The sequence below is a fragment of the Cyprinodon variegatus genome, unplaced genomic scaffold (genome assembly GCF_000732505.1).
Source record: "Cyprinodon variegatus isolate N-32 unplaced genomic scaffold, C_variegatus-1.0 Scaffold550, whole genome shotgun sequence".
Classification (NCBI taxonomy): Eukaryota; Metazoa; Chordata; class Actinopteri; order Cyprinodontiformes; family Cyprinodontidae; genus Cyprinodon; species Cyprinodon variegatus.
Window position 1 is genome coordinate 461,045 of NW_015151003.1, and position 13,904 is coordinate 474,948.

The 13,904-nt window shown below is 42.8% G+C and overlaps 1 protein-coding gene across 1 annotated transcript in view; it reads right to left on the reverse strand.

The window, feature by feature from the left end:
* The window catches only part of kifap3 (kinesin-associated protein 3), a 34,474-nt gene that overhangs the window by 14,948 nt on the left and 5,622 nt on the right, over positions 1-13,904 (reverse strand). The window contains exons 2-11 of the mRNA XM_015391590.1: positions 12,854-12,982; positions 12,625-12,770; positions 12,476-12,534; positions 12,268-12,409; positions 11,586-11,685; positions 7,761-7,885; positions 7,578-7,676; positions 7,323-7,501; positions 5,745-5,907; positions 1,198-1,298 (exon numbers count right to left, since the gene is read on the reverse strand). Of these exons, the coding sequence (XP_015247076.1) occupies positions 1,198-1,298; positions 5,745-5,907; positions 7,323-7,501; positions 7,578-7,676; positions 7,761-7,885; positions 11,586-11,685; positions 12,268-12,409; positions 12,476-12,534; positions 12,625-12,770; positions 12,854-12,982 (1,243 nt within the window). The remainder of the gene's footprint in view (positions 1-1,197; positions 1,299-5,744; positions 5,908-7,322; positions 7,502-7,577; positions 7,677-7,760; positions 7,886-11,585; positions 11,686-12,267; positions 12,410-12,475; positions 12,535-12,624; positions 12,771-12,853; positions 12,983-13,904) is intronic.

A 13,904-nucleotide genomic window follows, 5' to 3' on the forward strand; every position in this document is an offset into this window, starting at 1 on the left:
GGTAGAACCCGCAGCCAGAGGGGGTTCTTGTGGACCCATAGAACCGTTCTCCTTTCACCTCCTCGATTTCTGAACTGGTTTATTAAAATAATCTGTAGAGGTTTGAATTTGAGGCATTGAAAAGTTCTAGAGGCGTGATACGTGGTTATGGTTCTGTCTGCTGATGGAGCAGAACCGGCAACAGTTTAAGTTCTAATGAGATAAAGAGAACCTCCAACCCACTAAGCTGGACTCCCATAAACAGGTTCTTGTTCTGGTATCATTTGGTTCTGCAGGCTGCAAACAGACCACAGAAAAAAATAATCAACATGAACAGAAGGAGAGTGCGGAAAGCCTGAGTTCCTTTAAATCAAGACTAAAAACACATTTGTTTAGGATTGCCTTCGACTGTTCTAGTTAAACAGTTCAACTAAAACATATTTTTTTTAATCCAACTTCTTTTGTTTCTGCATTTTTTATTTTATTTTATTTTTTTATTTTTTTTCCTACTTGCTTTGATTCTGTTTTATCTTACTGTATTTTAATCATGTAAAGCACTTTGCATTGTCTTTGTACTGAATTGCGCTATACAAATAAATTTACCTTGCCCTTGCCTTGCCTTGAGAGAAAAGCTGCAGCATAACAATTAGTTCTGCAGAAACAAACTGTAAACCCCAAATGCATAATAATATCTCATTAAATAATGAAAAAACACGTTAGAACACGTTCGCCTTTGAAGTATTAATTAAAGTATTTCTATGTATTTTTAGGGGGTCATCAGTCTGCTGAGTTTTTGGATCACAGGTTAAAAGGTTGTGGAAGCCCTCTGCTACAGAACTGCTGCTGTGAAATGAAAAGCTGCTGTGGTCCAAACACCAGAACCGATCCAGTTTGTAGAAACATGGAGACAAAATGGGAGGGGAGCGGGTGGTCAAAGGTCACATCCTGGTCGCCTCGTCTCTGACCTCAGAGGCCCAAGGGTTCAGACCTGCTGCCGACCCGACCTTCTAAACAAACAGCAGACCTTCAGAACCACATCTGGACCACATTTACACCCAATCCCACCGAACAAACACCGGCAACCGTTGGTTAACTGGACCCGTCTGAAGAGAATAAACTTCTTTACTTTTTTGGATCTGAGCCAGTCCGGACCAACTGACATGATGTCAGACTTGGTTCTGATGCATCGGTGTTTAACTGGTCGGCTTGCTGCCTTACCTGTGGGATGCAGTCGGTTTCAGCAAACAGGGGCTTGGAGGCGTCGTCGATGCTGATGTGGTACAGGGCACGCAGACTGAGCTGCTTCTGGGCCGGGTCAGCTGGAACACAAACAGGGACAGGGGAGCAGGTCAAAACCTGAATGGCTGGTTGTGCCCTGAAGCTTTGCAGGACGCAGCAGACCACATCTAGGAGGAGCTGACGGCCCTTTTTAACAGACGGGCCTGTCAACCGCACCAGAGCTGGACCGGAACCAGGCGGCTGCAGCTTCTCACTTTGGCAGCTAACGTTGGAGAACAGAAAAAGGTTTATCCTTGAGTCAGAACACGAAGGAACTTCAGTTTGGCCCAAACATCTGAACAGAATGTCTGAAATCTGAGTTCTTATTGTTCCCCTCATGGATTCATGAAGAGAAAAAAGATAAGTTTATCTCCCTCTCATTTTCCACCAGTTCTGCTGCTATCCCTGACACTGGTTCTAATGAGGAGCTGAGAGGTATCACCAAAACTCTGACAGCGGTCAAAACATTTTCATCATGACTTTATGCTTAGAAAAAGTGATTTTATTCAACAAAGTAAATCAAGAATGTTTTTTGTAAATCAAAACCCTTCCCAGATTCATCCAAGTCTGAACTTAAAAAGTTTACACGCTCTAACAAACACTCAGTGGAAGAAGAAGGAATGTTTTCTGAGTCGATACGGACAGCAGGCAGCAGCAAGAGGAGCTGCAGATCTCCAACCCTGATGAAGTTCTGGGAGGTTTGAGATCTGGGGCACAACAACAGACCCAGTGTCTTCTGGTTCCTGTCTGTTTTTAGATGTTTGAAGTTCTCCAGTGATCTATCTATAGTCTGATAGGTGACGTCATCATGAACTCCTGAAGCCTTCCTCTTTACAAGAGAGTGTTCCTCAGAGACCAGATGCATCTGAGCCAGAGTTACAGATGTTCCCAGATGTTCTCCATCCACCCTGAGCTGCTCTATAAAGGAGAACGATGGGAAACCTTCTAGGTGGAGTGGCAGTGATCGATGCTCCTAAAAGGGTCAGACTGAGAAAAGCTGAAAACTAAGAAGCTACAAAGTTTGAGATTTTTATCCATGATCCTTTCTTTTATTCATGCATTACTTTCTTCTTTTTTTTCTCTTTTGTCGATAAAAAGTAGCAGGGTTTGCGGCGGATACAGGATATATTGGCTATTTATCGACCAGCACTGATACATTGACGTTGTTTTCATTCCTTCTCATCCCTTCCTCTTTACCCAGCATGCATCAGAGCAAATTTCAGTATTCTCCAGACTGACAGCGGTTCCAGCATGCACCGCAGCAACTTCCAGGGGAGCGCTCACAGAGCTCAGAGTATTAAGTTAAAAGATCACTTTTAAATCGAGAATATTATACTTTTAAGCCCTCTCTCGGCATAGCCGTGTGTGAAGTACTGCTGGCTCTGATAGCGGGATTCTTTTTTATGTGGCAAAATGTTCATTTAATTTTTGTTTGTGATTGCTCAGCGTATGGTGATGTCACAAGTTCCAACTGAAACAGACATGTTTTGGAATCTGGCTGCTCCGGAGTCCATACTAACCGTGTTCATGTGAATCAAGAATCGACCCCCTTTGAAAAGCGTTGGTCCAGACATAATTATTAATCCCAAAGGAAGTTATATAAAATGTTCAGAGGTGTGAATACTTTTACAGACTAATTCATCTGAAAGCTCATTATTCCAGGATGTTCTGATCCAGTTTCTGCAGTTGTGATGATTCGTGTGAGCAATGCGTTGCTCTGGTTGGTCCATTTGGGTTAGAGCTGAAGGTCTACTGGTTCTGAATGAAGAGATGAATATTGTATCAGCACAGGCGGAACCGCTTTAACTGGGTAACCAGATCTATTTTTTGGTACCAGAACCAAAACCCTCCTCACAGCAGTCCAAATCAAAGCTTAGCTGCAGTGATAGAGGCCGAGCCTGACACCTTTATGTTAGACCCATAAGAATCGCAGAGAGGAGGGTAGGAGCTAAGGTTGACTGCTGAGAATCTCTCCTGCCAGGCCCAGTGAGCCAACCCAGTTCTAACTGTTCTCTGTCTGTACAGCCAATCAGTAGCAGATCCAGATGTGGTTGGGATTGGGAAACAGGAGGAAGAATCACTTTTACTGCTGATGATCAGAACATGGGATTCTCAATAGTGGCCCGATGCCTCCATCAGAACCTGAGCATGGAAGAACCTGCCCCCAGAAAAAAAGACAGTTTGGAGCAGAAATAAGGTGAATGATACAGAGGGAGGGATCCACCAGAACTTTCTCTAAGTTTTGCTTGAGATTCTGGATCCCCATAAGGATATAGCTGGGTTTGGTCTTCAGGCTTTATAAGGAGACTCCCACACGGTCCACTGACCGTTCCTGCTCAGTTAGAGACTCACTGGGCATCATCATCATCATCATCATCATCATCATCATCATCAGGGGTGGATAGACGTCTCTCTGGGAAATTAGGAAACAGGTTTTCCGAACAACAGAACGGACTGAATTAGAGAACCTTCCAATGAAACTAAATGTTCTCATAGTTCTGATGTTCTTGCAGGTAAAAGTTTAACACTTTAAACAAAAGCTTCAGGAAAGGCTGAGATTCTGGAGGCAGATCTGCTAACCCTACGAGATGACTGTAGTAGCCTTTAGCTTTAGCTTCAACTGATTGTTTTTACTTGATTAGCTGTTTAGTGGCGGCAATGTTAATATTCTAGTTAGCCAAACATGGGTTAGTGGAGCTAGGTTTTTGGTTAGCAGTGTCCACAGTTTGTGTTAATGCATGTTATTCAGAGTCATAGAACAATACGCTATCTAGTGGTATGGCAACAGCATTACCATTTTTAATGTCTTCTCCTACTGTTGCATAAACCAGGATCTTTAGTAAAATGTGTGAGCATGTAGTTAAGGTCTGGACTGGATGCTCTATGAAGCCTTTCTTATGCCACTGTTACATCCAGAAAAAGTGTCCCATCTTCATCATCACTTTGCATTTAGTTTAGCTGCTCTGGAGAAAAGCTTCAGGGCTTTGAGATAAGAGGACATCCTGTTAAAGAATGGAAAACCTTTATGGTTTTAGTATCAAACTTTACACATTGCTTTAAAAGAAATGTAAACTTCTTCAGTCAACTTCATGTTATCTCAAGTTGCTTAAAGATACAGGTTTATTGCTCTTTTTGTCTGACTTTATATGGATATAAACAATCTTAGTTTTAATGTGATTATTGCTGCTGATACCAGCTGTTCAATGTCATCTACATTTTCCATCATGTTTTACAGACATTAGTGGCCTCTTTTTCTAGATTTTGATAGTAGGCAGATTTTGGAGTTAGGAGGAAGTCATGCAGCAAAGGTCACCAGGTCAGGACTCTGACCTGTGACGGCTACACCTCTGTACACGGGTCACACGCTTATCCCCTGCAGCTCCTCCTACCTCTGCTTTAATAAAATTCTATATCTGCAGATCGATGGATTTTTAATAATTCAAAGATTATTTTAGTTGTGTTGAATCTATGCTATCCAGGTCTATCTGTATTATCTATTTAGGAACAGTTTAGGTGATGTTCCTCTGTCCTTCAAACCAACATCAAATCTCTAAAGTCCACCTTTGATTGGCTTGAGTGAGACATCATGATTGTTTCATCATTAATTTACAGAAAAAAGTTGTCACCGGTGCAGAGCTTGCTCTGCAATGGCAGCAGATTGATGTTTTAGGTCTTTCCAACAGTGAGGCCAGGCGTCAAAGAAGGCAAGAAAGAGGCCAGGTGTCTTCAAGAAAATCAGGATTAAACCAGAGAAAAATGTTATCTAGATCCCTCTGACTGTGTGGAACATCTGGAAAGCGAAGGTCTACAGAATCAAAAAGCACCACTAGAAGGAATGATGGAGAACCCTGGATGTTGATCTGAGGGCAGAAATGTTGTGATTCACCTGATAAATGGGTGATAGAGCAGGTGAGAAAGACATCCTTAATCAGGTCCTCAGCTGGATCAGATGGAGGGGAAAATTTCTACTTTGATCTGATCTCCAGGGGTCACGACCTCGTCTTGGGTCTGGACGCAAAGAACGACTCTTGTCTCCCTCAAGGATAACAGCGATGCCTTCATGCTGCGCGGCGGATGAAAGGCGGAAGGCGGCTGGATGATTGATGGCGCCGGCACTCACATAAGGAGCAGTGAACTCACGCTCAAACAGGCAAACCAACAGTGTCACAACTGTTAGACGGCATATTTCAGAGGTAACTCATATTGCAAGCTTCCTGAAGGACCGACCCCCACCTGCCCCTTCCAAAAACTCTCAAGACTCCTTTGCTTCTCCGTCTCGCTGCTACAAAAACAACATTTGTTCGGAGGCTCTGCCGTGTTATTCTAACAAATATGTCACATTAATAATGTTCTGTTATCTGAGCCTCCCCCTGAGAGGCTTCCTAGGCCAATTTAGAGATGCAGAAGAGACTGATCGGTCGCAGGATTCATGCAGAGGTTGCAGAGTTGGCCTGGATTGGCTGTAACTATGGTAACATATCTCTTACCGAGTAGAGAGGAGAGCTTGGAAATGAGGCCGGCCTGCACCATCTGCCCACGCAGCACCTTGTCAAAAGACAGGTTTAACAGGAGCCCTAAGGTAGTGCTCAGGAGTTCCTGGTGGTCGCAGCAAAGCAGGCGAGCCAACTTCTCCACGACCGCCACCTCCGCCTGCGGGGACAGGGAGCAAAGTTAGCACCAGAGTACAGAATCAGGGGGAACACTGGCAATGACAGGCAGAGAAGAACCGTTCAGAGAAAAGAAGAACCGTTAAGAGAAAAAATTCTGTGAGCTGGAGAAGCTTAGCCTTCCAGCTGAGTTACAGGAGGGGGTTTATTTATTTATTTATTGTATTTTTATTTTTTACATGGAGCATAAAGTACTTACAAACAACAAATCTCTAAAAAGATCAAATGCAGAACGTGGAAAGCAAAACCAAAAAGACAAACCAAAAGGTAGTTCTTTCTCGGCTTTAGGTGTTGAAACTGCAGCATCAACCGGCTTAGAGTCAAATATTTAGAACCAGGACTGTTTCCTGCTGTGTCTGGGGAAAACTGCTGCTGAAGTTGAACCAGAACCATCATGCAGACTGTACAGGTTCTGCTGTTCTACAAGTGGAGGCGTGAAGCTGATTGGCCTCGCAGGTAAGAGTTGGACAGAGGTGCTGTGACCCGGCAGCAGAAGGAGCCGTACCGGTTAGAACTGCGCCACAGTTCAGGAGTTCCTCCCCCTGCGAGCCGATCTGCTCCCAGTTAAAACCAGTTCAGCCCACATCCTGCTTCCATCAGCAGCCACAGGCGGGAGCTGGACGGGAGCTCTGCAGAATAGGAGGGAGTCCTGTTGTTAACCGGATTGGATAACTGGAGCTCAGAAACCAACACTGTCCTGCTGGACCGGAAGTGGCAGACAGAACCAGCTGGTTGCTATAAGCGATCAGTGGAAGCTGGCTGATTACTAAAACGACAGTTACCATCGTAACCAATCAGGTGGAACCTGGACACCGATTTGTGCTCCGATTGCCTGGTGACAATTAAAACCCCAATTAAAGAGCCCATTAACATTTCAGAGCTAATGAGGAAAAGTTTAGTTAACAGCCTGCAGAACTTCAGCAGCAGCTGGAAAGATGGAGGAACTAAAGCTATCCGACTGGTCAGCCTTGATCAATGGTGAGGGATTATTGGACTTTATTAACAATGACAACAACAATCAGATACTTTGTGAGTCCAGTTTGATCCCAGAACATCAGTGTCAGTGTCACAGCGGCCTAGTCAAAGCCTGGAGGGGAATCTGAGTCAGATGCTGTGAAATGACCCTAATCAGCACCTCATGGGTCTGAAAAAATCATTCTGCAAAGTAGATTAATCTGAACTTAATGAGGATGTTTCACACTCACTCATTTTATAGGAAATGTAATTTGCACCCAACTAAACAATAACTCCATGTTGTACCTGCTGATGGAGGTGCTGTTCCTTTATACATAAATACTTTGGTCAAACACTGCAAATTAGGCAGAGAACAGTCCCATAGGTTCTAGTTAGAGCCAGTTCTTCTGGACCTTGGATGGAACAGAGATGCTTCAAGCTCACCATATCATCTTTGTTTTTGCTGAAGATGGAGAGCATCTTGAGGATGGAGACGACGACCACCAGCAGGCCTTGGTCCTCTCGCTCCAGCAGCTTCACCAGCATGTGGACGAGGTTCTTGTTCTTCATCTTCAACTCAGTCTGGTTGTCCTCAGCCAGGTTCAGCAGCAGACTCAGAGCGACTGCAGGGACAAGGAGCAGGTTCAGGAAGTATATCAGGAAAATCCGGCCCAGCAGAACTTCTCAGCAGCTCAGTACTCTGTAGAAGCCTCTCCTGCTTGGCCAGGAGGCTCCGGTACTTCCTGTACGCCTTGTCATGTTCCGTCTTCATGTCCTGCCTCTCAGAAGATTCATCGCGTGAAGCCAGTTAAGGATCTAGGATCTACACCAGAACATGGAGACAGGGGCTGTGGACCTGGAGACATCTTTTTTAAAGGATATAGGCCTTCTTCTTCCTCTGCAGCTCTTCCCTCCAGAGGTCGAACCTACTCAGCTCATGTTCAATGATGTCCATACAGAGAGCCCCAATCTTGAATTCGGAGATCATACAGTGGAACTTGGAGAAACTGGGGAATAAAGGAGAACATTCATAGACAGCAAATTATGGAAAATACATCTCAACACACTGAGATAACCCCACCAGTGGATTAAAACAGAAACTCATCGGAACAACAAACAATCAACAGAAGTGAAAAAAAAAGGTGCCGTCTCTAATGACTATAACTAGACTGGTAGCTGGGAACATTTGGAGAAAAGCCAAAGAACAAATATTCCAACCCAGATCTGAAAAAAACGCCTGTCAGGTTGAATGCCACATTTAGACAACAAAAACTGACCAAGACTTCAGATAAACATATTTTCCGTTTGCTCCCAAGCAAAAGACAAGGAAGGACACATGAGATTAGTGATAATATTAGGATTCCAAAAAAAAACAGATTTTCTGCCTTAGAAGGTGACCTTGGAGAGAACAGCCTGTTTCCATACCGCAGAAAAAGGTATTGCAACTCCCATCTCTCTCCCAAACAGCCTCATAACAACCCTATTGTGAAGCCAAGAACCTTAATAGTAACTGGTGATGTTGTGAATTAGATTAAACACTTCTGCAACAAGAAAAATGCAGATATAGTGAATGTTGGTTTTAGCATGCTTCCCGAAATTGCACAGAGGATCACAAAGATCACGAGCATGTAGGACGATCTTACATAAACATATCACCAGAATGATTGACAATTATGGGAACCACTTATTTAGATGATTCACCCGTAAATAAGTGAGCGGCCTCTATACCTTTGAAGTTTTCAGTAGTGGCCCTGTTGCCCCACCTTCAGCAGGAGAGGAGGTCCTCAGCAGATTTTCCTACCTGAATAAATGGATCAAACAAGCCTGCGCTCAAGATCGACTGGCTTTATTGATAACTTTAATATCTTCTGGGAAAAGAGACACCTCTTTAAGAGAGATGAAAAGATCAGGTGCAAAACTTTTCTATTCCCCAACAAACCACATGTTGTGAAGGAAACCAGATAATGCTTGGAATGCGAATTCTTGAAACAGGAACAAAACCAGAATAAACAAATAATAAAGACAGCCAAAATGGTCAATGAGATAATAGGGACATATGGGTGACATCCGTCATTGCTTTGGAGCACAGTGACCACAGGTGTGAAATCCCAACAGAAGCATCTCCTCTCCAACTGGACCCCAAGAAGCCCTCCGAAGCACCATCTCTTGTATCCAACCCAACACTGGACAACATTGGGCTGGATATCCCCTCCTCCTCTCAGCCAAGCACTACCTGACTCCCATAAATGTCTCCCACTGTTGGCTCCTCCACATGCAAAGAAAGATAGCAGTGGTGGCTCTCAGGACCTTCAAATTACTTTCTTGTGATATACTTTGGGTTCCAGTGGTAACAACTAAAGGATGCAACACAATCCTCTCTGAAATTATATAAAAAAACAAAATTAACAATGCTTGTGTCTTATTTGCCACAGTTGGCAGGTTAACAAACCCTCCTGTCTCTGTGGCCGATGAACACCAATCATAAAAAGGCCTGCAATGACTTTGCAATGCTCTTTACTGAGAGAATACAAGCTATTAGAAAAACAAGTACCAATACTGTCTCCAGTTAGAATAAACTCTTTAAAAATGCCGCAATTTTGCCAAATAGCCTGCCAAAGTGTAGAAGAAGCTGTTCACGAGCTAGGCTCCTCTTCGTGCTGTCTTGATGTTTTCATACAGGTTTTATTAAGAGGGTTTTATGTGTTTTAGAGTCTGATGTTATTAAAATCATAAAAACATCCCTTATGTCAATTTTCCCTCAGGCCTTAAAGACACAATTATCAAACCATTGTTGAAAAAGAGAAATTTCAACAAATTGCTCCTGCAGAACTACAGGCCCATCTCAAACCTTCTTTTCTGTAAGATTTTTGGAAAAATTGTGTATTTCAACAGTCAAATGCCTTCTTAACAATTACAAGCTGCTTTGATGTCCTCTAGTCAGGTTTCCATGCCGACCACAATACAGAGACAGCCCTGATATAGTGTTCAATGACATCCAAATAAACTCAGACTGTGGAAGAATCACATTACTGGTATTATTGGACCCAAGAACAGCATTTGATACTGCTGATTACTTCATTTTGTGTAATCAACAGTAGTATTTAGTATTCTACTTGAAGGACAGGGAGTTATATGTGTCAATAGGGAACTTTAAATCAGAGACCAGAAAAATGTGGTACAGTATTCCTCAAGGCTCCATTATGGGGCTCCTCCTATTCAACATCTAAATGCTCACCTTAGCTAAGGTTATGGCCAACAACAAGATCAGTTACAGTTACTATGCAGACGACACACAGCTTTACATCCCAATGTCACCAGGTGACTATGAACCCATCAGAGCGTTGGCTAGATGTTTAGAAGAAATCAATATGTTGATGCACCATCATTTTCTACAACTGAATAAAACCAAAGCAGAGGTAAAAACTCTTCAGCCCAAAGGAGGAGAGAGATCCAGTGTTATCTCAGAGCTTAGGCTATTACAGCTAGAAAACACATTGGCTGAAATCTAGGTGTCATGATGGACTCAGACCTGAGCCTTCAGAAACACAACAAGGCGGTTACTAAATTAGCCTTTTATCACCTGAAGAACATTTCCAGGATTAAAGGACTAATGTCCAAGCAGAATCTAGAAAAACCCATTCATGCATTTATCTTTATTAGAATTTATTACTGCATCAGAGTCTTCATTGGTCCAAAACTGATCAATGTTCACATGGAACCAGTTGAGACTAACAATCTAATTGCTCTGATGGCTAAGCCCAACTCTGGAATCTTCCACAATTCTTTAACAGTTGTCATGGCCAAATTTCCTCCATCTATGTCTTCAAGATATAAAGACTACTTTAACTCTGGTACTTAGTTTGATGTTAGATATCTGTGTATTCATTTTTTTTTCATGTTCTGCAGAACAGTAATTATGAAAATGGGGCACCAAAGGAAAAGATTTAAGAAAAGAAAACTTTTCAGCATCATTCTTTTGTTTTTTAGTGATCTTCCTTCACATTTGGTAATTTTTTTCAAGTTAAGGGGAAAATGTCAAATATAGATGTTAAATCTAGAAAAAAAAATATGTAAAGACACATGTTAAATCTATCTCTAAATCATATTACTATCTTTTTTATGTATTTAGAAATACAAATGATGCATTTGCATGTTTATATAGATCTCAAATCCAAACATATATCTTTATTTAAATTTAAATCTAAGATACATATGTTAATTTAAGATTTCAATTCAACATATGCATATATATATATATATATATATATACATTTTAAATTTCAGACATTAATATATAATTTTGAACAAATCCCTAAATGTGAACCAGGCCCTGTTTCCGTTTTTATATATATATATATATATACATTTTAAATTTCAGACATTAATATATAATTTTGAACAAATCCCTAAATGTGAACCAGGCCCTGTTTCCGTTTTTAAAAACTTCAATAAATCAATAAAATATGAGCAGATCAGAGAGACGTTTGGGTTTTAATCAAACGGCTATGATTTTGTCATGAGCTTCTAGCTGACATGAACCAGCAGGAGCAGAACTGGAGCGGAGACCTCCAGGATCTGTGTATGGAAGCTGATTTAGGTCTGGACTTTGACTAGGCCATTCCAGCCTCTCCAGCGTGTCTCTGCTAGATGTTCTCCTGCTGAAGGTGGACCTTCAGCCCTGTCTCTGGTGAGTGTTTGTTTGCTTACCTGGAGAAACAGAAGAAGATGTGGACGATGGTTGTTGCCAGGTCCACGCTTTGCCTCCAGTCCTCGCTCAGGACTCGGGCCAGCGCACTGATGGCTGACTCTGAAACACAGACATGAGTTAGTCTGGATCCAGAGAGCTGCAGCTGGATGGCATCATTGTACATTTCCTCCATCTCCTGGTTTAACCCTGACTCTGGACCTCTGGCGGACCCTGGGCTCTAATCAGCAGCGGGACTGCTAATGCGGGGGAGGGAATGGTGCATTCTGAAAGGGAGCACATGATGCTCTGGGATGTTGTTGGAGAAATCAGTTGGTTGACATGGAGAGGAGCTGCAGTTCTCTTTTCAACCTGAGGACGAGTTCAGGAGAACACCCACAAGAGGAAAACCGAGCCGTTTGGAACACTCCAGGGAGGCCTGGGTTGGAAAGTTCGCCCCCCAGAAGCGCAGTTTCTCTGTCATAAACTTCATCAGGTAGATCTGATGTTATCTGCTAGTACAGAGCCTAAAGCTCTAACAACTCTGACCCGTTAGAACCCACTAGTCTGACAGCGATGACGACTCCATGCCTGTGTTGCTAAGGTGATGTGGTCTCTAAGACGATATGGAAAGAGATCGATCTGTCGTGCAAATGTCTGCTTAGAGGAGATGAAGGAGACGAGTAGGAAGAACCAGGAGATTACTGCGCCGCATCAGCTCCAACAGGTTGTCAGGGTTCAGAGCCAGCTTTAGGATGAGCCGGGCTCCTCGGATCTTCTCCTGAATTTCCTCATACAGCAGCTTCACATACTGGTCCAAACTGTTGATGCTCGCCTTCTCTTCCAGCTGGAGGAAAGAGGGACAGATTCACCTGCTGGGCACCGAACAGAGGAGTAGAGAGTCGTCTCCTACCTCCTGTCCTTTGTACGGAGCGAAACCTTTAGGAGAGAGGCTCTTCTGCTCCTGGTTGTCTGTTAAAAAGAACCATCTTCATCAGCAGGGCCAACAGAAGGAACCACAGAGGACAGATTTCTAGAAACACGTGAAAAAGTGTTTGGTACCATTTGTCTGTCTGCGGTTTTGAAGGTAGTAGAGCTGCTGCTCCACCTCCTGGAGTTTGGACTCATGGATCAGAGGACATTCCTGCACCACCTTCTGGGCCAGTGAAGCTGTGTCTGTGTTAGAGTCCAAGTTCTTCAAACGGATTCTAAAACCGACCCAGAGGAGAAGAAGGTTCATCAGACGGGAGAGAAGAACCTAAATCACCTGAACCAAAATGCTTCTTCTCACATCTTCTGACACTCTTTGCGCTTTTGAGCTATCGGTTCTCCCAGCTTTCCCAGACAGGTGGCTTTCAGCTCATACTGGACCACCAGGGCCATCTCAGTGGGGTGAACATCCAGCGAGCATTCCATCACCCTGCCGAGGTTCAGAATCAGAGAAAAAAAGAGAGAAGAACTCACAACGTTCTGAAGGGTCACAGATGCATCTGAAAAGAGGGGAATCAAACGGCTGGCCCTGCAGAGCTAACAGGCTGAGGGGTGTCAGAGGAGCCTATTGCCCCTCTTGATCCTAAACTTTTAAATATATTTTGATGCCTGAGGAAATAATTGATACTCTGTTTTTGAAAACATGGAGATAAAAAATGACAATCACAAATAATTATGTACATAATTACATATAAAATTACATATAAAAACTCACCTTTTTTAATCTCAGAATGGATCAGGTCATATCAATAACAGAGGATAGTTGTCATGGTTTTGTTAAAGTTTTAATTTGAGTTTTCATTGGTGTTATTATGATTCTTACGTTCTAGGTATTTTTGATTGTATTTGAGTTCTTGGATATTTCCTGTTTGCCCTCTTGTGTCAGTCTCCTTTTCCCTTGCTCCCTTCTTGCCTCCTCTGTTCACACCTGCTCCCAATCTGCTAATTAGCCTGGTCTTTGTTTCTCTCTCCCATATAATCTCCTCCTGTTCTGTCACTCTTTGCTGGTTTGTCATCATTTCTTTGCCCCCTTGTTTTGAGTGTTCATGGTCTTCAGTATTTTTTGGGATTTTTGTGGATTAATGTTTTTGGATTTTTGCTTCTGTTGGACTTTTGGTTAATTAAACATTCAAGTAACCACCTTAAAGGGGAACACCATTTTTTTTACATTGGCTCCTTGATTTTACTTTATTACATCATGTTCTACTTATCCATATGAGTTTTGTGTCATTTGGAGCTGTTCCGAAGATATATATACCGTAAATTCTCTAATATAGGCCCGGGCCTTTATTTCACTCAAGTGCATCGCGGTCCAGGCCTTTATTGGATAGAGGCCAGAATTAGAGACAGGC